The 24371-nt window shown below is 53.5% G+C and overlaps 3 protein-coding genes across 6 annotated transcripts; 1 reads left to right on the forward strand and 2 right to left on the reverse strand.

Annotated features, from left to right (window-relative positions):
* Window positions 1–384: 384 nt before the first annotated feature.
* On the reverse strand, window positions 385–2693 carry LOC129196162 (complement receptor type 2-like). 2 transcript variants are annotated; one of them, XM_054803146.1, is made up of 3 exons: window positions 2390–2693; window positions 2017–2220; window positions 385–641 (listed from the first exon to the last, which is right to left on the reverse strand). In XM_054803146.1, exons 1-3 carry the CDS (start codon window positions 2586–2588, stop codon window positions 439–441), a joined length of 606 nt encoding a protein of 201 aa, XP_054659121.1. In that variant the 5' UTR covers window positions 2589–2693; the 3' UTR covers window positions 385–438. The 2 variants fall into 2 exon arrangements, with proteins under 2 accessions (XP_054659121.1, XP_054659123.1); XM_054803148.1 differs by lacking the exon at window positions 385–641 and adding an exon at window positions 744–1890.
* A 1566-nt stretch (window positions 2694–4259) lies between these two features.
* Window positions 4260–10173, reverse strand: HINFP (histone H4 transcription factor). Of its 2 annotated transcripts, XM_054803141.1 has the most exons (10): window positions 9889–10173; window positions 9438–9664; window positions 9109–9220; window positions 8473–8625; window positions 7777–7854; window positions 7563–7683; window positions 7311–7449; window positions 6889–7013; window positions 5670–6188; window positions 4260–5108 (listed from the first exon to the last, which is right to left on the reverse strand). In XM_054803141.1, the coding sequence occupies exons 1-10, from the start codon at window positions 10049–10051 to the stop codon at window positions 5069–5071; spliced, it is 1677 nt and encodes a 558-aa protein (XP_054659116.1). In that variant the 5' UTR covers window positions 10052–10173; the 3' UTR covers window positions 4260–5068. The 2 variants fall into 2 exon arrangements, with proteins under 2 accessions (XP_054659116.1, XP_054659117.1); XM_054803142.1 differs by lacking the exon at window positions 9889–10173 and having other exon boundaries at window positions 7777–7849; window positions 9438–9658.
* A 2870-nt stretch (window positions 10174–13043) lies between these two features.
* POU2AF2 (POU class 2 homeobox associating factor 2) lies at window positions 13044–22209 on the forward strand. 2 transcript variants are annotated; one of them, XM_054803143.1, is made up of 5 exons: window positions 13044–13153; window positions 15804–15913; window positions 20116–20158; window positions 20900–21201; window positions 21797–22209. In XM_054803143.1, the coding sequence occupies exons 1-5, from the start codon at window positions 13144–13146 to the stop codon at window positions 22196–22198; spliced, it is 867 nt and encodes a 288-aa protein (XP_054659118.1). In that variant the 5' UTR covers window positions 13044–13143; the 3' UTR covers window positions 22199–22209. The 2 variants fall into 2 exon arrangements, with proteins under 2 accessions (XP_054659118.1, XP_054659119.1); XM_054803144.1 differs by lacking the exon at window positions 13044–13153 and adding an exon at window positions 14250–14380.
* Window positions 22210–24371: the final 2162 nt, after the last annotated feature.

Genomic DNA, 24371 nt, shown 5'->3' on the forward strand with positions numbered 1-24371 from the left:
ATGGAGCAAAAGCCTGTTTGCTCTGCGTTCAGCACTCTGACTCCCATCCCCAGGGCACTCATCGTTAGCAGGTCTCTGCCCAGGCCCCCTCTGCAGAATGCAAAACAGCCCTGCTTCCCTGCAGCTGAGCACAAGCAGGGTCTGGGAGTAAATCCCCTGGATGCTAAAGCCCCTTCCTTCTCAACTACTGGACGCTGTGTAAGGACCTCCTGAGACCAAGCTGGTGGCCATACAGCAGCCAGCAGCTGCTGCAGCATCCTGCTGTGGAGTTGCTTCAAGGTGGAAAGCCAGCAGGGATGGGAGGCCAGTGCCCAGAAAGGCTTGGTGGCCAGTGCCATGGGCACATTCAGCACCCATCTGGTCCCCAGATAGGACCTTCCTTACAGTGGTTTTGACCACAGCTGTGTCCCTATGGTGGCTCACGTGTCTGGGACAGTATCAGTAGCAGAGGGAGCCTATCCTGGCTTTGCCATGTATGTCTAGGGCTCTGGGGACAGGGCAGGCATCAGAATTTCTTTGCATGACTGGAAAACCTGTGTGATTTCCTGTAAACAGATTTTGAATTACCTGTGGTGGTGCTGCTGGTCCTCCAGCTCTCCTGGCAATCTCATTGCACATGCTCCAGACCACCTTCTCCTTCCCTGGGGGAATAAAAATTCTGGCTTTTCCATTGCTGCTTCAAAGGGAGCCAGGGCAGTCCTCAGGGAGCACAAGGCTGCTCCTGGCTGGAGCCAGGTACCAGTGTCAGCACGAATGAAACCCACTGAGTTGCTGCCGTGAGAAGTGAAGGGTCAGTGGGGAGAACAAAGAGTTTAGGGAAGGGAGCCTGGGCAGAAACCCACTCCTGAGAAGAGAGGTGGCATAACGCAGGGTTACAGCAGTGCTCATGATGGCTGCTCCTGCCAAGGGCCACATTAATAGCAGTCGTGCACAGGCTAGGAGGCCCCATGGCAGGCAGGGAGAGCCCACAGCCCCAGCTCCCTTCTCAAATGCCTGAGAGGAGTCACTATGGGCCCACACCCCAGGTCTTTTTCTCCAGCTACAGGATCAAAGAGGGCCCTGCTGTGCTCAGGATATCCCCCTTATATCTCCTTACCCATCCTGGCTGCAGAGCATCGGCTACCGTGTCTCTTTGTGGCCCCAAGCTGCTGGGAGAGAAGTCCCTGGGGAAAGGGGCTCTCAGGGCAAGGCTGTAGACCTCTGGAAGGAGCATGGGAGCATGCCCTGCAGCCAACGCGCGGACCAGCTCGTGGGAAAGACTTTGCACCCGGGAGCTAAGACCTTCCCCCGCACAGTTAGCTGTCCTGGCTCGCGGGGAGGCTGTAGGGCAGCTTGTCCCACTTTAACACTTGATTCCTCAGCAATGCGTGGTGCAGCCCTGGCCAGGCTGCTCTGCCCGTGGCATGGGGACAGCGGGCACGTCCCACGCTCCAGCTCTGCCTGACGGCCGCAGCAAGCACAGAGGGCAGATCTACCTCTCAGCCTAGGGTCTGGCTCACGTGTAGGAAATACCTGGCAGGGAGGAATCTCAACCTGCAGCACAGATGGGATAGATACTTCTGGCACAGGCACATAGGCTACCTCCCACCTAAAAGGGGATATGAACCTCCTTTAGGAAGCAGCCTGGCAAACAGAGGCTGAGACACCACTGTCCCCAAGGCCAGCTGCAGGAAACACACGCAGCTTCCCAGTGCCTGCTGCTCACAGAGCACCCTCTGCTGCTGGAGAGTGACAGGATGGGGCCAGGCAAGAAGGCAGTCCTGCAAGAGAGCAAGTCCAGAGCATCTCCTCTCCTCTCAGATGACAACCTTGGGATGGACGGGTGGAAGCCTCCCTTGGCATGGGACCAGCGGTCACAGCCCCGGACAGCCCAGCTCTATGTGGAGGAAGCTGTAAGGAGAGCAAGAGCAGCGGATTTTGAGCTGTTTGGCGGCCCCCAGCTCTCAGTGCCAACCCTTCCCATGAAACAGTGAGACAGGCCCTTACCAAAGGTGGGCAGCCATTACTGGGACTCACCGCACGGCACGTGGCAGTCACACTCGCAGACGTCGCAGCGCAAGAACCAGCGGGCCCAGCCCGAGCGCTTGGTGACACATGCTGAGATCTTGATGCAGCCACGGTTGAGGAAGGCTCCCAGGTGGGCCTGGGAGCTGCAGGATGAGGAACACCTCCCAGTAACGTCCCGCTCGCTGATCTCGATCCGACCTCGCAAGCAGATCCCTGCAAGAGCAGGGCCAGAGCACGTCACAGGGTGCTCACCAGCCCTACGGCCCTCCTTCAGCAGGCTGGGGGAAAAGAGGGGTCAGAGACATGCCTGCAGCCCTCCCGCCTGCTCCTCACGCAGGCAGGTTGCCCCTTCGGGCTCACTGTGACCCCCAGCAGTACTCACGGAGGCAGGTGGGCTTGGGGGTCCAGCGGCCGTCGGACTGGCAGGCGCTGGCTGGGTCCCCCAGCAGCAGGAACCCCGGCCGGCAGCTGTACCGCACCACTGAGCCAACCCACCAGTCGTTGCCGTACACCACTGAGTTGAAGTCCACTTCAGGTCGCCCACAGTTCACTGGGGACAGGGAGGTTCCCGTGGGCAGCATGGAGCTAGCACTCCATGCAGCCTGCTCGGCAGAACCCAAGGAGACGCACCCGGACAAGGTTGCGGGTCCTGGGCAAGGACCGTGGTGCTGGGCAGGCTGCGTGGGTGCCCCAGGCTGCGTCCCGAGTACCTGGCTGCTGGAGAAACCCCCCAGACGTGTGCGTGGCACAAAACCTGCCCTTCCCAGGCTGGCTGTGCCAAGCCCTGCAGCCATCCCCAGGGCCTCCCCCCGGTCTCCCCGCTCTGGCTGTACCTCTGCAGAAGGACTTGTAGCCCAGCCAGCAGCAGCTGCCGTTCCCGCACTGGCTCCTCTTCAGCTCCTTGTGCTTCCCCTTGCAGCCCCCCAAGCAGATGGGCGCTGTACCAGACCAGTAAGTATCCAGGTCTCCTGGTGCCGCAGGGAGCAAGGCAGAGCAGGGCTGTGGCAGGGGGCTGAGGACCACCCTTCCTGCAAGCTCCCCAGCCCTCAGAGACCCACAGGGAGGGGGTACAAGCCCAGGGAAGGCTTGTCTCAGCCCACCCCCCCGACCCCTGCTGTGGTGAGGAGCGCATCCACTTGCAGCCCCCAGCTCTCCTGTAAGCCAGCTCCCACTTTCCCTGTGCCAACCTCGGCACAGGGACACGACAAAGGTCTTGCTCCCTGCTGGGGAAGACCGGTCCAGCCAGGTGCCAGCAGCTCTGGGGCACCCTGTAAGCCCCTCTTCCCCCAAACACCCTATTACCTTCTGGGTCCTCGCAGGAGACCAGCGCGATCAGCACAGCGAGGAAGAGGAGGCCCAGTCCCATAGCACACACTGCCCTCCTCCCCTTGCCCGTCAAATCAAAGGCCCTCTCTCTGCTTCCCTAGGAGAAAGTGAACTCGTTTCCATACACACAGGACAGGGGATGCTGTAGGACTCGGGGGAAGGGAGGAGACATTCCCTTTAAAGCCAATCCTCTCCCCAGCAGATAATCTCTGGCAGATTACCCACCCCAGACCCAGTGTTTAAAGGGACAACTTCTCCCTGTCACCACAGCCTCACCTCCACTCCCAACACCTAGCACTCACATAGTGCAGGTAGGTGTGCTGTAGTCCGACATAATGCAGGCACAGTCACGGCTTTGGCAGCAGAGCCCCAAGGTCTGCGTGTTGGAAAGAGGGCCGAGCTGGAAGAGCTGTGAATGCAAACCTGGCGGGAAGCCCTTCTCTCGAAGGTATCCTCGGCCCAGCTCTGCCAAGTACCAGGGAGCAAGGGCCAGGCAGGGGTGGGGAAGGCTGGGCATGCCTGGCCACATCACACGCCGGCGGCCCAGGGATGCTCTCCCCAGAGCTGGCCAGCATCCTTCTGCAGCGCACGCCGTCAGGGCTGCCGGCTACGGTCAGCTGCCTCACCCCCAGCACACGGTGCCCAGCTCACGGCCCCAGCTGCGTTTCACTGGCCCGTGGAAGGCACTCTACGTGCACAGCCCTAGAGAGAACAGTACTGGGGTGCAGGCATGTGCGTTACCCCTTCACGCACGGATCCAGCCCCAGGAAACCTTCCCATACAGCCTGCAGCAGGCAGCTCTTCTTCCCTGCTCCTCACCCAGCCCCTCTGTAAAGCAACTACAGAGCACGCAGGGCACAGGCCTAAGGGACTGCTCTCATCACCCCGTCCCAAGGGCACAGCCACAAATCACACTCACAGTGTTTGTAATTAGAAAGCGAGCAGATGGCCAAGGGTTTAGTATAAAGTGATTTCCTCCGTTAACCCGGAATTCCAACAGCTTTTGCTGAATTTCTTGAGAAAGGAAGCAAGGGGAAAAAGTGTGTCCAGCCCAGGAGATCAGCAGGGCACCTCCCCGCCTCCATCGGGGCACATCACCTCCGCACACAGGGTGGTGAGGGCCCGAGTGTTACTCTAGGGACACCAGCTTCACAATGTCTTCATCCAATTCACTCGACAAAGGGCAAGCTGGCTCTGCTCACAAGCCCAGGCTACTCTCTATATTCAAAAAATGACATTGCAGGCAGCTGACATTCACACCCTGAAGCAGGCAGCAAAAATCAAACCCGTATCAGGACAGCAGGGAACAAAAGTGCCAGACCTCAACCTGGCCTTCCAGTGCCACCTCTGGGGTGCAATAACACACTCTCCAAGGCAGTCGCCAACTGCACCACGTGGCAGCCTGTAGAGATCCCAGCAGCTCTTCAGTGCCCACCTCCCACGCTGCAGGCTCTAGGCAACTTGGTCTCATCCTCTCACCACATGGCCACAGCTGGCAGGAAAGGGGCTGAAACAGACACCAGACACGATTTGGCCTGGCAGTCTGACTTTTATTTGTCTTGCCACAGTACACTTTGCTCAACCAGGAGCCCAAACCCCAATGTGGGGAGGAAACTCAGGGAAGGACAAAAGCAGTAAGAAGCTCCCAATCCCCCAGTGCTGCAGGGTAGCAGTAGCCTGCGAGGGACAGCACCTCCAGCACTCTCCTCCCAGAGATCAGTGCAGGGTAACGGGATCAGCAGTGCAAACACCACCAGCAGCACCAGCTGAACCACCTAGGAAAGATGATGTGCAGGGAAGTGCTGATGAAGGCAGAAGTAGAGCATGCCATCCCTTGGAGAACAAAGTATGCATGGGGGAGAACAGACCTGCTAGGGCCACACATCTCCCCAGGAAAGAGGCTTCAGCTGCAGCGTCTGCTCAGCACGCCATCCTGCCTGGGGAGATCCTAGCTCAGCAAGGACAACTTAGCTGCACAGCAGCAGGGACCACATCACCAGTGAGCGACCAAGAGGGCAAGACCTGTGTCAGGCTGAGGCCAAACCTCCTGGAAGGACGGCAGAGGCTTGCCAGTCCCTAATCCCCAAAAGAAGGAGACAGACAGCTCTTTCCAGCTCAGATCACTTGACCCACAACACATCTGTCCTTCCCCTCTCCCCACGCTGACTAGAACCGGCAGCCAGTGAGGCCAGGGCAGCAGAGGGGGAAGTCAGCCAGCTGCAGGTAGGCGAAGACAAGCTCATCCCTCTCCCCCAAGCACTTCCCAACCTCCCCCACTGGCACATCCGATGGATGCCCAAGTTATCCGCATGCAGAGAAGCAGGCGAGCACCTCACACGATCTGGATGCCCAGCTCCTCAGCTGTTTTCTGCAGACGGTCCATGACATTCTCCTCCACCTCCATAGCCAGCCCGCTGGGTGCTGCCACCTGCTCCTCTGAGGACGTGCTGGCCATGACGTAATACACAGTCTCACTCTCCCCACGCTCGTTGGTCCGGTTCACCACACGGATGATGGGGTTGGCCGGGGTGCCAGGCTCTTGCTCCGACGACAGCGCTGCTCCTGGGAAGGCACTCGGCCGTGATGGCTGAGGGCTGTCAGCACAGCAAGCTGCTGGGCGCAGCGGCGCCACGTGCAGCTCAGCGATACTGTTCTCCACCAGCGGAGCCTCTGCTGGGGCCTCCAGAATGATGCCCTGCAGGTTGCCCTCATCCTCAGACAGCACCACACACTCAGTTGAACCATCCAGTGCCTCACCCTGCTTCTCTCTGTCCTTCAGCAGCTGCTCTGTCAGCTCCACGCTCTCGTAACGCACCAGCTGCAGCCTCATGTAGCCATCCTCATGTTCCTTGTACCTGAGTAGAGATAAGCAGGGGTGATGGAGCCAGTCACACTGCAGCCCCTTCCCAAGAGACAGGTAGCAGCCTGAAGCAGCAGCCAAGGAAGGGGTACTATATTCTAGGTTCCAATGCCCAGTGCTGCATATGTGATACTGGGCAAGTGAGATAAAAACCCTTCGGCCCCTACCCCTAAAAACACATCCACGTGGCAGCTTCTGATCTTTCTGCCAGGCCTCTACCATCTCCCAAGCCCATCTCCTTCCACCACTCTGTTTCACTGGGAGCATTTGAAGTCCATTCTCTTCCCCTCCCAGCTTTTAAGCTCTGGAGTTTCCTAGAGAGGATGCAGCAGAGGCATCTGTCAAGAGATTGATCTGCAGCAGCTCTCTCTAGAGTGAGACACCTGGACCCGTCCCCTGCCAAGCTCAGAGGCATCCCACCAGATGCAGCTGTGATGGCATCACTGCCACCCTTAGCCCTAACCTCTGACCCACTGCTGGAGCTGCCACCCAGCACTGCTCTGTCGCTGTGCCAGATCCCACCGAATGCCTACTGCACAGTGCCTCCCAGCCACTGGGAAATGGGTCTTGAGCGCAATACAGGCAAATGTCAGAGCCCAAGCACTGCCAGGTATCTGCTCCAGCAAGACGCAGGACGCAGCTCCAGCTCTCTCTTGCACTAGAGGAGGCAGCGAGGAGCTAAGGATGGGCAGTACCTGAAGCGAGGATGCCCCGAGGGCCATTTGAACTGGTGTTTCTTCCTGAGGTGGACAGTGAGGTTGTTCCCACGTGTGAAGCACTTGTCACAGACATGACACTTGTACCGGGGCTCTGAGTCACCCTGAAGGGCAAAGAGAGGGATGTGAATACCCTGTGGGCCTGATCAGAGGGCCTGGTACCCACACATACGCATGGAAGGAGGAATCAGGTTCTCAGAGAAGACTGACATGACATATCATTGCAGCAGTAAGACAGGAATGCAACCCGACCTCACGTTCCTACAGCCCTGGTCAGCCCGGGGCACTTTACATGACTTTAGCTTTTTTCCTCATGCTTCTGTACAGTGTGTTGCACTTCGCAGTTCTCAGCCTCAGTGGGAGAGAGCACACAGCACAATAGCCCTTTGCTCCCTTCTCACCTCATGGACTTTCCGGTAGTGCAGTTTGATGGAGCAGAGGGAACGCGCAGTGAAGCTGCAAGCCTCAAACTCGCAGCGATAGGCTGGCTCTTTGCTGTGCGTGTCCAGATGTTTCCTCAAGTCAATGAGATTCTTGCAGCTAAAAGGAAACGATAAGGGCACAAAGCTGAACGCTGAACACCACACACACACGCGTGCCTCTGGGTGCCTCTCCATCACCAGTCTGGGAAGATGGAAAGCCCTGGTCCTCACCTGTAGTCACAGTAGTCACACTTGAACGGCCGCTCCTCACTGTGCCGAAAACGAATGTGATTGCGCAGGGAGGAGGGCAGCGGGCAGGTCATGTCGCATAGAGGGCACTTGTAATGGTTCACTGTGCGAAAGAACAGGTGGAAAACATTACCTCAAAGCAGGGAAGAGCGCGCGCTCTTCAGAGCCTCAGCTGGGAGAAGGGGTCTTTACTTACCATGGTTCCTCATATGGTCACGGAGCAGCCTCTCTGTGGCAAACCTCTTGGAGCAGTGAGAACACTGAAACCTCTGCTCTGCAGCATCAGGGCCAGGGAGAAAGTGGAGGGGGTGGTGAGAAAAAGAGATCAAAGCAGAGAGAACAGCACAAAGAGCAGCAGGCGAGAAAAAGAGGTAGTTACAGCAGAGCTGGGAACCCTTCTCTTCAGGCAGAGATAGCACACGCTGACTACAAAGCCAAACAAAAAAAAAAAAAAAATCCACTTGCAGAGACCAATCTGCCTCCCCTTTGCGCAACCTCCTTGTGCTGCCAGTGCAGGAACTGGGGAGCAACCATCTCACACACACATCACCAGCACAGCACAAGGGAATTCAACAAGCAAATCCCAGTGCTGCTGCAAGTTGCCAGCTGCTGCCTTTGCCTTCAGTCCTGCGCGCCTGCAGGAGGAACAGCTCTGGCTGCAGCAGCATGAGCCCTGTGCAGCCCTGTCAGCCTCCAACAACTCTCCCGCCTCTGCAAGAAGACGCTTCTCGGAGATTCATCAGTGTCTTAGTTCCCAGCCATCAGAGAAGTCAGGCTGTTTCCAAGCGCACCTATGCCCTTTCCTCGCAGAGGACAGGCAGCTCTATCAAACCAAACGGCCGAGCCAGAGGACTGCTCACAACCCACTCCTCCCCTGCCCGTAGGAGCTTACGGTCCAGCGCAGTCTGACGGCGGATATGGTCAAAGAACTTGGTGTTGTTGGCGAACATCCCCCCACAGGTAGGACAGGCCACCACCTTCTCCTGCGTGTGGCTGCGCAAGTGCTCCCGCAGTTTGCAGCGTCCCTTGAAGGTGCAATCGCAGTCTAAACAGAAACAACAGAATGCCATTAAGATCCTTCACACGTGGACCTCGATCCACAACCTGACTGAACGGTCGGCTTCTGTTTTGACTAGCAAGTATCAGCTCCCTGCTCCAAAAGCCCACAGAGCAGGGTCACGGCAGGATGAGATCACTAGTGTACAACTGGCGTGCCTCCCCCGCCACTGCAAGCAGCTAAGGCAATTGCACAAACACGGAAGAGAGAAATTATTGAAAAAATTAAACTGGAGCTTTTTCTTCTAGGTACTAATTAAATATAACTGAAAAGTGCAACATTAAGCACTCAACCAGATCCCCTGAAGGAAATTCTACAGGAACATTTCACTGTTAGGACCATGCACACATATTTTTGAAGTTCAAGAGGCTCTCTGAAGCCCTACCAAGGAATACAGAGTTCTCCCGTACAACATTTGCAATCCAGTCCTGTGCAAAGCTCTCTAGAGAGACCTTGCACGCACCCACTAACCTTTCCAGCCACAGAGGACCACGTGGTTTTCCTTCCCCGCTGCCTTGTACTCCGAACAGAAGCTGTGATCCTCCACGTGCCGATAGAACCACTCGGGATTATCAAACGATCTCTGTCGGGGGGGGGGGAGGGGCAGGTACAGACAGAAGAGGGTAAAAAAATCAGCATGAGCTGGCATCAGTCAGAGCACAACAGATGCTTTCACACAGGCGCAAAGACAGCCAGGAGGCAGGCATACAGGTGAGCTGCAGGACAAAAGCAGCTCCCCTTCCCTTAGCTGCCAACTCACAGCAAACATAGGAAAGCAAAACCGGGTCCCCTGTTCTCACCTCACAGTACTCCCACAGGCACAGAAAGTTTTCCTGGATCTCGGGGATAATATTGCGGCTCTGGAAGTCCAGCTGGCAATGGCTGACATCTGACTGGCTCTGCAGGGCCCGTAGCCCCCACTGCTTCAGCTTGGTGTGGTAGCAGTGGAAATAGACGTGGCGAATGAGGTCAGCTGAGCTTTCTGGGGAACAGAAACCACATTCCTGCCACAAACACGTGTATTGCTCTGCAACACAAACAGAAGACACACAGGCCGTAATGATCTGATGGAAATTCTCCAAGCAAAGCTCAGGTTCCCGCAGACAGAGAACCCCCACTTTTTCTTTCACGGGAGTCCAGTCCTGCAACAGGCAGCGCTGTTCTCCTCAGGGAGAGGAAGATTCTCTCGCAGCGAAACAGAGAAGGGGGAGGGCTCACGAGTCGCAGCGGTCGAGGCTGCTAGCTCCTTACCGAGAGGGTCCATCTCGTCCCGGTGCTCCCCCGGAAGATGCTGCCGCAGGTGCTGGGCCACGTGCTCGCAGAACTCCTCCATCTTCGAGGCCACGTAGGTGCACACCTCCCACTCGCACTGCAGCACCAAGGCCTCCTTGCCGCCAGCCTTGGCGGGCGGCATGGCCGGGGCCGCCGGCCCTGAAGGGCAGGGCGGAGATGCCGAGGAGCTCCCCTCGCCGTCGCGGTCACCCGCTGCCCGAAACCGGCCCGGGCGCTGTCCGGCAGGCCTCGGCGAGGGCAGGGGGCCGGCCCCGCGCCTCCCACAGCGGCGGCCGGAGACCGGGGCTGAGCCGCCGGGGCTGAGCCACCGCGGCGGGCCAGGTGGGGAGCCCCGGGCAGAGCGGGGCGCGGGACGCCCGCCCCACTCACCCTGCGCCCGGCCCGGCCCTGCCCTGCCCCGCCGAGGGGGGCGCCGGAACCCAACGGACCGCGCCCGCCCGCCGGCCAATCCCCGCGCAGGAGCCGGCGGCGCGCGTGCAGCGGCCGAGCGAGCCCGCCGGGAAGCGGCGCCGGCTCACAAAGGTTCCGCGGCCGTTGGGGGCTGACCCGCGAGCGAGCGCCTGCCCGACAGCGTCCGGCTCCGGGGAGAGCCCTGTCCCGGGAGCCGGCACCGCCTCCGTTATTACCGGACTGGGCACGGAACCCGGCTGCGCGGCGGTGGGGTGTGAGACCCCAGCACGGGCCTCGCTACCACCACTCGCGCTAATTTCTGGGGTTGCCCGCGTAAACACGGGAGTCCTCGCAGCGCCAAGGCCGCGGCCCAAACCCGCACAACCGGGCATCCCGGCCGAGCGCCAAATACGAAACCTCGCCAGTAGCGCCGTTCCTGCTGTCAGATAACGCGACGTATTCTCCTCACTCAGTAACGGGAAGACAGATTGAAACGACAGCTTGAATTAAACAAATACACACTGACTACTACATCTGCTCGTTCAGGCGTTCGTAACGCAAAACGGAGACACGATGCTCAGAAAGTTTGCTTTGGCACGGGCAAATGCCACGCTAAAACCAAAGGCGATGGGACAAAACATGCCACAAAGCGTGCCTTAGCAATACACAGTTGCTTCTCTAAGTCCCGTCACACACGCCGGCTCTCCCCTCTGACACCAATGGAAAGTACGTGCCAAAATTCACTAAATCGTATCAAAAATCTGGGTCTGATGCTTTTCAAATGAAAATGTAAGGTAAGAAGCGGATCTCCTCTAAAAGAAGGCTGGCTGAGGTTTTATTTTATCTCTCTTTCTTTTCTGCAGGATCTGTAGTTTTCAATGTAACTATTTTGTATTCAGTACAGAAGACACCTGGACTGGCTAGACTGTGCAAGGCTATTAGCTTGAACGGGGCTGGGATTTAGCTTGTATATCCTAACCAAAGTATACAAATATATGTAGCATGGGAGACAAAACTACCTGGGAAGCCTGCCAGGGGGCAGGTGGCAAACCATGGCTATTGCTGACAAAGGAAAGACAGCCCTCCTCTGTTGTGACTTCACATCTGCCCATGCTTCCCCGACCTGCCTGGTGCTTTCTGCCCGTTCTATTACCTGTCAGCCAAATCCGGGACACCTGTAGGTACCAGGAGGGGGTGGCCAGGAATGAACGGGCCAAAATAAGACATGTCTTACAGAAGAGAGCATATATACGTGGCGAAAGACTTCTATGAGCTTGATTGTGAGATGTCCTCTTGGTCCTGAGCTTCGTGTCTGAGCAGGCAGAATACCTGAGTTGTTCTGCAAGTTAAGAATATCAGGAACTATTCAGGATGTTATTTCAGCTCTGCCTTCCCCACTGGCCTCGATGGCCTGAGCAGACGCAGCTTTTGCCAGATGCCGCTATTTCTATTTTATTTTTCTTCTGAAGGAAAAGAATAATGACAATTAAAAACCCAATAGCTTTCCCCAGGAAGGCAGTTCACATGACAGGCCAATTGCTGAGGCCAATGCTGGGGAAAGCACGTGGAATTACAAAGAGGGACGAGTCTTACCTAATAGACCCACAAGCTGGCGGCAGACGCTACAAGAGGAGAAATATTTAATTATGAGGACCGTCTTGGCGCCAGTCTTGTGCTGCTTATGTAAGATGAGCACAGCAATACTGCACACCAGCCCACTCTGCTTGTACACAAAACGCTCCAGAGATCATCTGCCTCACCACAGCCTGTCCTCGCCGTATCGATAGGTTGTGCTAGCCACGTTGCGGGGAAAACGGCTCTCTTACAGCAAATGCAGATATGTTTCAGAACTAGGATATCAACTATGGTGCTTAGAGAAAAAATTAAAGGCTTACCTCTGCTTCTTGGTTCAGATACTGCAGAAACAGACTTGCTGCCACTTGGAGGCTGGGACCAGAGGAATGGTTACAGCAGGCCTGGCCAAAGGTCCCTTTACTCTGGGTCCAGCAGCAGTGCAAGAACAGGTCCTTTCCTGGCTGCTGTTTCCCCTCCTGGCAGCTCACTGGAAACTAACCTCAGACCTATGGAAAGGGGACCCCTTGCTTGATAACAGAGCGCCAAACCCCGGCCTCCCCGCGGGAGCACGTGAGTTTGCTAAAGGATGTTCCTGCCGGTCCCATGAGCGTGCCGTCCCTGGCTGAGCGTCACCTCTCTCCCCGCAGGTGCTAGCGGATGCCATGCAAAGCCTTCTGGGTTCACTGTGTCCAAAGATCCAGTTTTAATTGTGTGGTGCACAAGCCAGCCTGTGGGGTCCCAGAGAGACAGTACTACTCCCCGAGTAAGGCCTGCTGTGTGCATCTTCAACAGCACATGGATATCTCCCACTTACACATGAGAAGATGCTCTTGTCCCGAGTGTTGTTTTTCCAGCCAGGTTCCTCACCTGTGAGGAGATGGCTCATCACTGCAAGACTTAACAGCCTTTCACTTTAACCCCAGATTTTTCTGTCAGTAAACCTCAGCTCAGTTTTCATCCATGAAATGTCAGCTCAGACAGGAAAGAGACTCTTCGGGAATGATCCACGTTGACCATGCAAATTAGAGTGAAACACACATCAAGAGATTTGCATTTAAGCAAATCCCAAACAAGGTATCGTGGAGGCATCACTAAATTGCAGAAAATTTATTTCCATCAGGCTCAGCTGGAACTTTACCAGTGGAGTATGAGCACTGACTTCACTTTGCTCTGGGAAGCCCATGACAGACAGCCCTTCTCCAAAGTCCTGCAGAATCTGAGAGCTGGGACTTGTCAGCAGTGACGACAATGGAAACAGGTGAGTTTCAGCACCTTGACTTTTCACAAGCGTCAAGACGTATCTTCATGGAAATATCAGGGAGAGAATATACTGGGCCATTCTTGGACTCATATTAAAAAAAAAATTCAGAAAGAAGAATTGTCTAAAATCAATGTGTGGCATCTTTAACGTCCCAGGAATTTAATAGTATCTGTTAGCATGTTCTGTCTTCTCTAGACTGAATTTATTTTTCTTCATAACACAATATTTTTTCCAAAAGGCAGTTAGATCGAAGTGATGTGATATATGGTTCATATAATTTTCAAGTAAATTGAATTTGGGCCTAAATTATCATTCCTTTCCCTGATGCTGCCAATAGCAGAGGTATCTGGAGTTTTAATAGCTCAGTGTCAGATCCTGCTGAATAACTCGCTGAAAGCAACAGGTTTAGTTATGTGAGGCTGGACTGCCAAGTTAAAGACGGGGTTAGAGGACAGAGCCATTACATTGCTTACTTATAAGAATTTGAGCAGAGGAATAACTGTGAGTGTAAGTGAAGTAACTTCAATAGCACGGCACGCATGTGTAGAAGTAACGACATGTGGAAGTGTTTTTCTAATGTCTTCAGCCCATAGTAAAGATGTTAGGAAAACAGAAGTGCAGAGCGTCAGACGCTTGCTAGAAATAGTCACAGAGAAGCAAGGTCAGTTAACACAACGATGCTGTAGGATTCGGCAATATTAGACTGCGGAATAAAAGAATAAAAGCTGCTCACAGCTTTTCCAGTGATTCTATTTTGGAAATATCCCCATTCTGAAAACTAAATGCAAGACTGTCTCCTTGGCTTTGGTCCTCCTCCAAAAGTTCTGTGCTGAATCAAGGCCTGAATCTTCAACTGGATGCAGCTAGCAAAGGCTGCACAAGTTATTGCAGGTACCAAACCATGATGGAGCTCAATGAACTGCACTACACAATTCAGGCTTCTCTATCAAATTGCAACACCGTGTCTCTAAAGGAGCTCTTGTGCAAAGATGCAAAGTTTGCAATGCAAAGAGTATAGCTGTTTCTGCTCCAGCTGCATGTGCACACCGGGTATCCGCGGTTCCAATGGCTCTCAGTAAAAACAGCCCTGAAAAGGGACTACAGGAGGGAGATTCCTTCCTTGGGCCGTGGAAGAGAGAAGACCTCAGTATACGGGTTCCTCTCAGCTGCAAGAGTTGATATCCATTTCTGGCTGTGTCTTGGCTTCTCCACAGACACTCCCTGGTCAGTATGCTGACTCGGTGTTCACCTCTATTTTGATCATAAGATTTTTGGGGCACTGTCTCTTGCAACGTGTTTGCCTTGTGCCTAGTCTGGGCTGAAGTCTCTCTGGTTAGTATTCAAATACCAAAACCAAGTGGTAGTCGCCCAAAATTGCAATTGCCCAACAGAAAACATCTGGGGTAACCCCAAGCCAGTGCTGAGATTCTGTGTTGTTTAAACCCTCTACTCCCCCCTTTCTAAGCTCTCCACGTGTATGCGCACCTGGGGACACAATGCTACATGAATGAAAGTGCTAAGTGGAGCCAAATGACACATCCTGAAAAGCAGAAGGGCAAAATGATAAATCACAATTTTAGAGATCAAACGCATCGGCTGTGGAATGGCTGTTTGTGTTCCCTCGGGAGAACACAGCTGCATGTTTTCCAAGGGATTAGCTTCAAAGGTAAGTTCTTCTCCGGAAGATTTCAATAAAAGCCCATATGGACACTCCTCCTTGGCTCCTCCAGTGCAAGCTCTCTGCTCAGGCACTGTCAGCTAGCCAGGATAAGAGAGCTGTCCCTGATATTCCACCTCGTGCCTCTCTGCACCTCCCTTGCGCCAAAACGCCTGCACACAAGGCAGATCTCGCAAAGCTTTATCCAGGCAGAGGAAGAGGACAGATGCCTCACACCCAAGTCACACAGGCCCTCTGGACAGGTTGTGCTGTTTTCCAGGAAGGTCAAAAAAACAGAGCCAAGCCTGCCATCAGCCTCTTGGGTGATGTGGCTGAGACGCTGCACCCCTCTTTGTGCCTTCCTCGACAACCTTGATAAAACAGAGTCCCCAGGTACCTATCTGTATTTGCTGTGGATATAAAGCAGGCTGAGCGGCCAGCCCCTTTTCCTTTCCTGAGATCTGCACTGTGATTCACATCACCATTCAGAGGAGCCACTCCAGTCATCTAGGGTATTTCCACCTTTGCTACACCGAGATCAAAGCTCACGGAGCGGTGTGCTGAAAGCCAGCAACTCCAGAAGGGCAAGGAGGGGCTAAACCCCAGTATCTCTGCTGAAAGTGAAAGGCGCTGTACAGTTGAATCAAATTTTGCTGACCCAAAGGGGAAACGTAGGATCTCCCCAGAGCTCTCTTTGGAAAAACAAAACCCAAAACCCATTAGCCAGCCATATCTGGCACAGAGGGACCTGCGAGGAAACCACATGCCACCCAACGCTGAAATACAGGGTAGGGCACCTCTGTTCTCCCCAAATGAGCAGTCCTTGCTGTTGGGTTCCTGAAGGATGATTTTGTATTAATAATAGCAGGCTTATATGCTTCCTTCCTAACTTGGCGTGCAGAGGCGATGAATTTACTTCTTCCGTAACAAGCTCTTCCAGCTGCTCTGTGCTTTCACTGAATTCCTCTAATGCTCATTTCATTCCCTCAGTCCCTACAGATTTTGGCAAACGGGTATACCAAGGAGTGCGAGTGAAACATACAGTCAAAGATCTTCTTGCTGAAAAACGATCCAAGCAGAGCAGTGGCTCCCGCTTCAGTGTAAGTCACTTTCAACCCATCCTACCTCCCTTTTGGTCTTTTTTTTTTTTAAACCAGAAAAGTCATGTCATCTAATCCTCTTGTTTAAAAAGCATTTATGTTGAGTTCAGGGCACTGCCAATATTGACAGAAAATAGCAAAAACATTTGCAACACTAGTGTTTGCCCCAAAAGATCACAGATGGCTCCTTGATTTTTTACATCAGTGAACCTTTGAGGGATTAAAGTGGTGTTTTGTTTTGGTTTTTTTTTTTTTAAAAAGCAAATCAGTAATGCTAAATTTCTCATTCCTTTTGCACTAGCTACATAACTTGGTGCCACAAAAATAGATGTTCTTCCCTGAATGTTGTGCTCCTTCTAGCTCCTCTCTAGCATACTAGAATGCCAGGGGAAATACAGTGACGTTATGGTCTGGAAAGAGGCCAAGCATCAGTTTGTAAGAGATGGTTTCTTTTTAAAGTGGTTCTATGGCAACCGGAAATCTAAGTCAAATTATAGTACGCTACATTGTTTTTCCTCAATTACCAGCCATAAAAGCAATGCTGTCCCAGAAAGGGACACAATATTGCAGGTGCCAGCACATCCAGCGGCATCCAGCGGCTCATTAAGCCATTTCCCGTGTGCTCTCCAGACTCACCTTTTCCAAGCAGCAGCACTTCACTTCCAGGCTGATTGGGAGCAATGGGGCCACTGACAGATGAGGAGATGCAGTCAAGCTGCTGAAACTGTGTCCTGGAAGGAAAAAGTGGGAGCAGAGCGCTGAATTACTGGCAGCAGAATACATATATAAAGAGTTTTGATGCTCTTTCCCCCCTCAAGCCATTTGCCTCAGGCTTTTTGCCTTTAGCAAAACAGAGACCTCAAAGGGACTTGCAATTCTCACTGTTACTTTCATGCTTGTTAACTGTGTTACAAAACAGGCAGAAAACCAGCATGAGCATCACCAAACAAAGCAAGATCTAGCCATAGATCTCTTCACAGCCTTCAGCTAATGCAGAAAGGCAGAAGACCCCGTGAGCCATGGACAGTCACTGGGAAACACATGCTCCCACCAGACAGGCATTTGGGAAGTTTGCTTTGGGAAGCAGCAGGAAGCAACTGCTGTGTTTGCACTCACTGAGAAAACAGATCCTTGTTGATGCCTATCATGCTTTACCTGCTCCCTTTCTGGAGGCAGCAGCTTCAATGGCTGCACTCAAAAGCCCTAGGAACTGTAAAACACTTGCTGGTTGCTTTATTGCCCTTTGTATTCCAAAGCTTAGCAGTTGTGTGTCTATCTAATGCAAAATCAGCCCTATTGCTAATTCTGTATGAGAGACAAAAAATTATTGTGCAGGGCAAACATCCGTATTTACTCGAACATATCATGAAAAGAACAGCTGTAAGCGCAGCTCTGGTTATCTGACATAATATAATCTAGAATCAAAGCAAACGGCAGATAACTGAACACCCCTTTGTATATTTATGATGCAGTGTAATTTAGCTGCATCTTTTGTTTGAACATGATCTTTGCTCCAAAATCAGTAAGCCTTTGTTGTGCAAGGGGAGGTCTGTGGAGGAGATCTGCAGTGCTAAGGAAAGGTCATTGCCCATCAGAGGTGAGCTGCTAGGCTCTTTACTGAGGCAGCAGAACAGCAACAATTTCACGACAGCCAGGCCTTGCACACATCAAACGTTAGGAAACCAGTACGTACTGTGACGAAAACAATACAGTTTGGGCTTCCGAGTCCCCACCAACTGCAGGGCAGAAGGGCTTTATCAAGGGTCTGACATTTTTTCCTTTGGCTCATCCACCGCATAGGCATGAACCAGCAGTTACTCTCTGCAGGATGAAAGGATTACCCTCTTTTCTCAGGTGGGGAAACTGGTAGTTACACAGATGAAGCACTATGCCCAGCAGCACTCAGAGGCCAGGGACAGATCATTGAGCAAACTCGCTGTCGGCAAACCAGCGAGGTGCCCTGCCCAAGACTAAGCTTTGCTTTTATTATTAGTTTTTATTACTGCAGCTGCTGTACTACAGATTGGTCCCAGAGAGGAGATACACTGAAGCCAAAGTATGGTCAAAGGGCACCTTAGGTCCCCATTGCAGGACCAGGTCATTATTTTGACCGGGATTCTTACATTTACTCCCCCAAGGCAGCCTTGTAGCTGAACAGTGCTCCTGGGTTACCAAGGCAGCAAAGCAGCACAGCTCTCTGGAGTACCCCCAGCCAGTACGTCTGCCCGGTCATGTGTAAGGCGGGCTGAGACCGAGCTCACCGACAGCTGAATATGCTGCGGGCTCAAGCGATGCTAAACAGACACACCGACGTGTTGCAGAAGATCCAGCTACCCCAGTCCCACAGGACTGAAAGGAAGTAATGCAGGGAGGAAATGAACTAGTGGGCTTAAATTAAGCAGAGCCCTTTGTTGCCCAAAGCAAGTAAAACGTAGGTCTCTGCAAGTATGCAAGTGCCTGCTATGATGAAGGCCAAAGATGGGCTGCTGCAGAGGCTCTTGCAGTTGAATTAAGGCAGGTAAAGCCCTTGCAGCTAACATCAGCTCTGTGGCTATCTGTCATAGGTGTGTTCAAGAAGACCTGCTGCCTGTCACACAGAGTCAGATAGTTTCAGTGGCTGTTGAACAGAAAGGACAAAAGATTAATTTAGATGCACTGATAATTTGAAATCCTCCATACTAGAGGCTGGCAGCTGTGCCCAGGGACCTTCCTGCCTCTCCAGTGAAGCATTCCAGCTCTCATCACTGCAGTCCTTTGACCTGTAGCAGCATCTGCGCTACCTGGACCTCCTAACTCAACTTTTTCCTCAAACACGGTATTAGGGGTGCCAAACAACAGTACTAAACTGCTTCCCAGTGGGGCATGAAGGCTGGGGTCTAAACACTAGTGCAGAGGCCAGAGGTCTGCACCATTACTTTCAAAGAGATTCCTCCTCAGCAAACGCACACTGGCTGGAGGATACTATGGCCACGGGCAGGCAGAGGAGGTGGGGGGAAAAAACCCTGAAGCAGGAGAAGGTATTACTAAAGTGTCATGCATGCTGAGAGAGGGGTATCTGCTGAGATGAGATTTGCATGTGGAGGCTTTAGCTTTGCAGGGCAGCGTGCATTACGAGCTGTGACCCTCGCTGAGGTCTGCGGCCAAAAACGGCCCAGCTGGAGACAGGTGCAAGCCCTGGCTCTGACCCTGCAACATGAACGCTCTCATCTGCCCGCAAGCCAAAGGGCTCCTTCCTGACACCTCCCATCACTCCTGCAGCCCATGTGACTTGTGTGGGCTCAGACCTCATTTTCATGATGGAGCAGGGAGCAGCTGCAAACCTCCCTCAGCAGTAAAAGGAAGTCCTAGCACTGGCAAATTTAATTCAAATCTAAACCTCTAAATTTGGTTGCTTGCTATGGCAGGAACCTCCTGTTTACAGTATGCAAACTGAAAATAGCATGCCACCATCACTGGCCAGGACAACAGCACAGCTGAGGTAAACGCAACTGTGGGCACTGTATTTCTGGTCTATGGGTTTGGAGGTCTAGAGACAGAACTCAACGAAACTCCACGTATGAGCTCTGCTGCAGAGGAACAGATGCCTTTGCCACAGTACTTTGTAAGGAATTGGCCACTGTGAGCGCCAGGTTCACTCAGGGCTAATTCTTTCTTACCTGGGGACCAAGAGGAGATTAGTATTATCGGTATTGCTGTAGAACCCAAGCAGGGGCTGGAAACAACTGCCTTCTACACACAGTCTGCTTGTTCTGCTAGGAGGGACCAGCTAAAGCAGCTCTGTGGCAGGTAGACGCAGCCCAGGAGACCTGAGCTAGAACACGGGCAGCGAACAATCTGTCTGTTTTGACCACCAAAGACTTAGATACCAGTTTATTGAGACCTGTTTTGGGCCAACATCAAAATGACTGCTCAGCGTTATGCCTGCATTAAGGGGCCTTGCAGTACGTGAGAAAGAAGCCAGTTATCCTGATATTTCTACTGCTATCAACTCCACGTAAGACTTTCAAAATCTCCTCTTAGCCTATATCTGCTAATACCTCAGAGGCCCCAGGCTTGAAATCTGGTAGTTAAGCTCTTCATACTGATAGCACCAAGGCTCAAACAGTGCATCTGAATTACGCCAACACCTTCCAAAGCTATGTGCTTAGAGAGCTGCCTTGTTTTGAAAAGACTTTTTTTTAACATGTTTTTATCTTTTGCAGGGCAGCACCAGCACACCACAGTCATCAGTTGTCCAAATGCCAGGTGAGGTTTTTCCTCCACCAATAAATACTTTCTGTGCAGGCTGGACAGTTGACACTGCTCCTGTCTATTCTCCTCCAAAGAACATGAGGTGAGCAAAGCAGCATCGGAGCTCCAGCTCCTCTGGGCCACCCCTCAGAGAGAGCCCAGGAGGAAAGTAATCAAAAGAGTCAAAACAGGAACAGCAATAGTAAAAGAAAGGCCCCTGTAGTCTGTATGAAATTCCTAAGAGGGGAAAGCCAGGCAATAAAAGCAGTTCCCACCTCTTCTGACAGAGGTGCTACACAGAACCTCTTCTTCTCCCCCTGCATTTTCCAGTTTTTCCTGCAGCTGAAGAGAGAAAGTACGAAACCAGGAACTGACCTGTTTTGTCCCTTGAGCTCTTGGGCAGGGAAAGGGGAGTGAGGCTGGAACAGAGGCAGGTGGTTTTGCAGCTGTAACTCCATCCTCCTTCCCAGGGGCTGTAGCAGAGCAAGGAAGAAGCAAAGGCTGGCAAAACTAATCTCTATCCCACTGGCCTCATTTGCTGCAGGTGGAGGTCATCAGTTGGATCAGGGCGGTTCGAGGTGCTAACAGCACTTGGGCTGACACACCTGTTTCAAGACAGGATTGACTCCTGCCCTGGGCAATGCTAGAGAGAAAAGGGCTCTACTTTGCACCTGCAGAGATGCCCACAGCTCCGTGGCTCCCCAGGCGTTGCTGTTAACTTTCCCTTTAGCCAACCCTTTTTTCTGACCACTACAGGCTCACCTACCACGGCCAGTTACTACCACGGCGTCAGGAGATCCTTCACAACTGAATTGGATGTCCACAACACAAAGCAGTTTGTCAGTGATGTCTACTCGTCCCCTCTAGGGTCCAAGCCCTTCTCATGCGACTCCTCTGCCAGTCAGGGCTACCCAGCACTTCCGGACCCATATCTCTCCGACCAATATGGGGATTACCGTGCTACTGCCCTCACAGCTGGTACCAGCTCCTTCTTCAGCCCTTCTTCTGTGCCCCCTCTCCTGCCATCCTTCTCTAATGACACAGCGCACTTCCTACTAGTGAGTGAGTCTACAGTTCTCAGTCACCCAATGAAAGATCGCCCAATTTAAAGCTGGGGTTGTCAGGGGGACTCACGTGGGAAGGATGTGGCTGTTACAGGAGGCAGCCACAGCAGATGGAACAGGACTGAGGCGGGAATGGTTTTTCTCTTTATTCCCATCTAATTATCCCCTCTTCCTGTTGGAGACCAGCTCCTAAATTAACTACCATCCCTGTTCCCCAAAACAACTACTCCATTAAGCTCCTTAAGCTTCCAGAAACATCCTTCGTTGGCTCCCAGCTGCTGCCTATCCTTATCCTTGCTGCTTCCCAGGAGCTGGCTCCATTCACACCCTGGGCCCTGCGGGGACAGGGCTAGTCAGTCCCACCACAAGCCTGTTCCAGGCCTTGCTCACTACTGACAGCATGGATGTTTCCTTTCAACAGATTTAACACCAAATACTGCTCCAGAGCAACAGAAACCCTTGTGAGTGCTCCCAGCTAGGCTGTAGGGATATCTTGGCTTGGTGAAGCTAACCTAGATATGCCATTACCTCCAGGACAAGCTTCTATTCTTAAGGGTCTTTCTTGCCTTCTCTCCCCACTTTCATGCAGAGAGAGCCCTGGGAGCAGACCTCACCCAACAGTCTCAGCCAGTTGGACAGTGTGTGCTCAGACATTCTGCAAGCACTGCCTGCTAGCGCCAGTTGCCTCTCCTCACACGAGTCTGGAGGCATTTCCCCGTACCGAAGCTCAGGTTGGACCCCAGCCATCCCCGGAGCCCAGTCCTACCCTCTGCATCCTCTTGAAGATGTTCACTACTCCACTAGCTATGCTGCCACCTCACCCTACTCCTTCTCACCACTCATGACTGTGGCAAACGAGCTTACCTCCAGGATGAGCCACCTCTCGCCGGAGCAGTCCTCAGAGACACCACCTCTTCACGATAACTCTGCCTGGGCAAAAGAAGATGGAAGTCCCATCTGGGGGACTTACGAAGGGCGAAGAACTTATTGATGAGAGATAAGAGCTGGAGGAAAAGAAAAACGGACCATTACTGAAGCAAATTCATTACTTGTACACTTTGTCCTAAAGCTGGTCCTTCAAACAGAGGATGCTAACAACACGCAATGCTTTATGTTCTGTTTAGAAATACAGTCACTTGGATATACCACATTTAGCTTATAGTGGTGCCTTCTAGCACCTTATGAAAGTCATTGTTCATAATGCCGCTGTGCTACAAGTAACACACAGGTACTTCTTTGCAGATGCTAAGAAAACAGGTTGCTCTGAACCTTAAACTACATCTATAAAGTGACATTACCAGAAGAGATTTGGGAAGGCTGGGGGGCAAGGCAGGGGCTGGGGGAAGCCCTCGTTAATAGAATAGAGTCTGTATAATGGTATCTGGTTACCTAGCGGCACAAATGTACATCACTAATGCTAGCATGCTGTGAACGTGGCATTGTCTTGGCCAACAGTTATGGCCAGAGTAGCATACAGCACAGAAAGCTACAACGAAATAAAGCTCACCATGCTACAACAGGGCCTGGCAGCTTAGGGTGTTGGCGGGGACTGTCGGGGCACCATCCTGCCTGCTGATCTGCACGTGAGGAAGCCTCCCCATCCCTCTCATCTGCAATGCACAAACCACATCCTCCCCAATTTCTCTCTTGCCCTGAAGAAAACACAGAGCTGTTCCCCGTCTTGCGTATGCCAGATCAATGTAAGTGAGGTGACCCAAAGCTCAGTGTCAGTGGGCATAAGGCAGACTGCTCCCAGCCCCTTGCCAAGAGGCACCCACCCGGGGCGGTAATTGGGAACAAGGCTGATTGGAAGTCCCAGTGGCAGAGCCGGGCTCCACGGCCACTAGAGGTAGCTCTGCACACACAAACACGCACACACACAGGGCAGTCCTGCGCAACCCTCCCAGCTGCAGCCAATCCTGCCTGCTGCGTCCATACTCACCAGAAGGTACCCCCTTTGCCCCATCTCATCCCCCAGCTTGGCACCCATAGAAACAGCACCAAAAGCTTCACTGAGGAAGAACAGGTGCTTTCCGGGGCCTGAGAGCGCGTAGTGATGAGATGCTTTAAGGCCCTCCTTGCCTATCGTCCTCAAATCCTGGGGCTGACGGGGCATTTGGAGACTTCTTAGCACCCTCCAGGGATCATAAATGGCACCGGGGCCACAGGATCGGGCCCAGAGCATTGCTTCTTGCCATGCTGTCTGCAGGCACCTCTCTGTGGAGAACGTGGAGTGGGGACACAACACTGCACCTAGAAACAAGCAACAATATCGGGTCCCTGTAAGCAACACCACAGAGAGCTGCCAAGCGGGCCAGGCCAGTCCTTCTACACAAAGCTCTTTCTTTTACGGGTGCACCACCTAGCACCATCCCTGGCACCCCTCATCCTGTTGCCCAGAAACGTCCCTGCACCTCAGTGCACACGCAGCAACCGTACCAGCCCCTCGCTCGGCCCACACCTGGCGGACACCACCTCCCTGATTGTTTGGGCACCCGTTAACTGTCCAGGCATCAAAGGCTGGAACGAGTGCTCCCAGGGATCCGTGCAGCTGCCCCAGGACAGACCTCTCACCCTGACCTCTCGCAGCACAGCTGAGAAGCAGCTCTAAGAGCCAGAGCACCAGCAGCCCTGGGGCACCGTGCCCGGCAGAGCCCATTTATGTACTCAGGGGCTCAGCGCAGCCCCTGCTTCTACGCGCGGGTGCCCGCCACAGCAGTGGGCGGCAGGGACGGGGCGCCCGCCCGCAGGTATTGCTGCACTCCCGGGGCCGCCGCGGGGCCACAGCCGCCAGCCAGCCCCGGCCGCCGTAGGAAGCTCGCCCCCACACCCTAGCCCTGCTGCTGGGCTGCTCCCTGGCTTCCCCGAGGGCTGAGCCCCTGGAGCCCCGGCTCAGGCAGAGGCCCGCGGCCGGCCGGGAGAGCTCGGCCCGGTCCTGGCTGGGCTGGGGTCCCTCCAGACGCTTCCCGATTCCCCAGCCTTGTTCAGACCTGCTCGGGAAAGCAAACTCCGGTGGCTCTCTGTGCCTCAACTCTCGCCTCCACCCACCCCACAGGCTGCGCCCTTCTTCTTGCTAGTCGGGCCCCAGAGAGACAGGAAAAGCTGGACTCAGGGAAAGAGCCCGCAGCCAGGGCTCCTCCGCTCACGTGCTAAGCGCGGGTCCA

Source organism: Grus americana, chromosome 24 (assembly GCF_028858705.1).
Source record: "Grus americana isolate bGruAme1 chromosome 24, bGruAme1.mat, whole genome shotgun sequence".
In the NCBI taxonomy this organism is placed as follows: Eukaryota; Metazoa; Chordata; class Aves; order Gruiformes; family Gruidae; genus Grus; species Grus americana.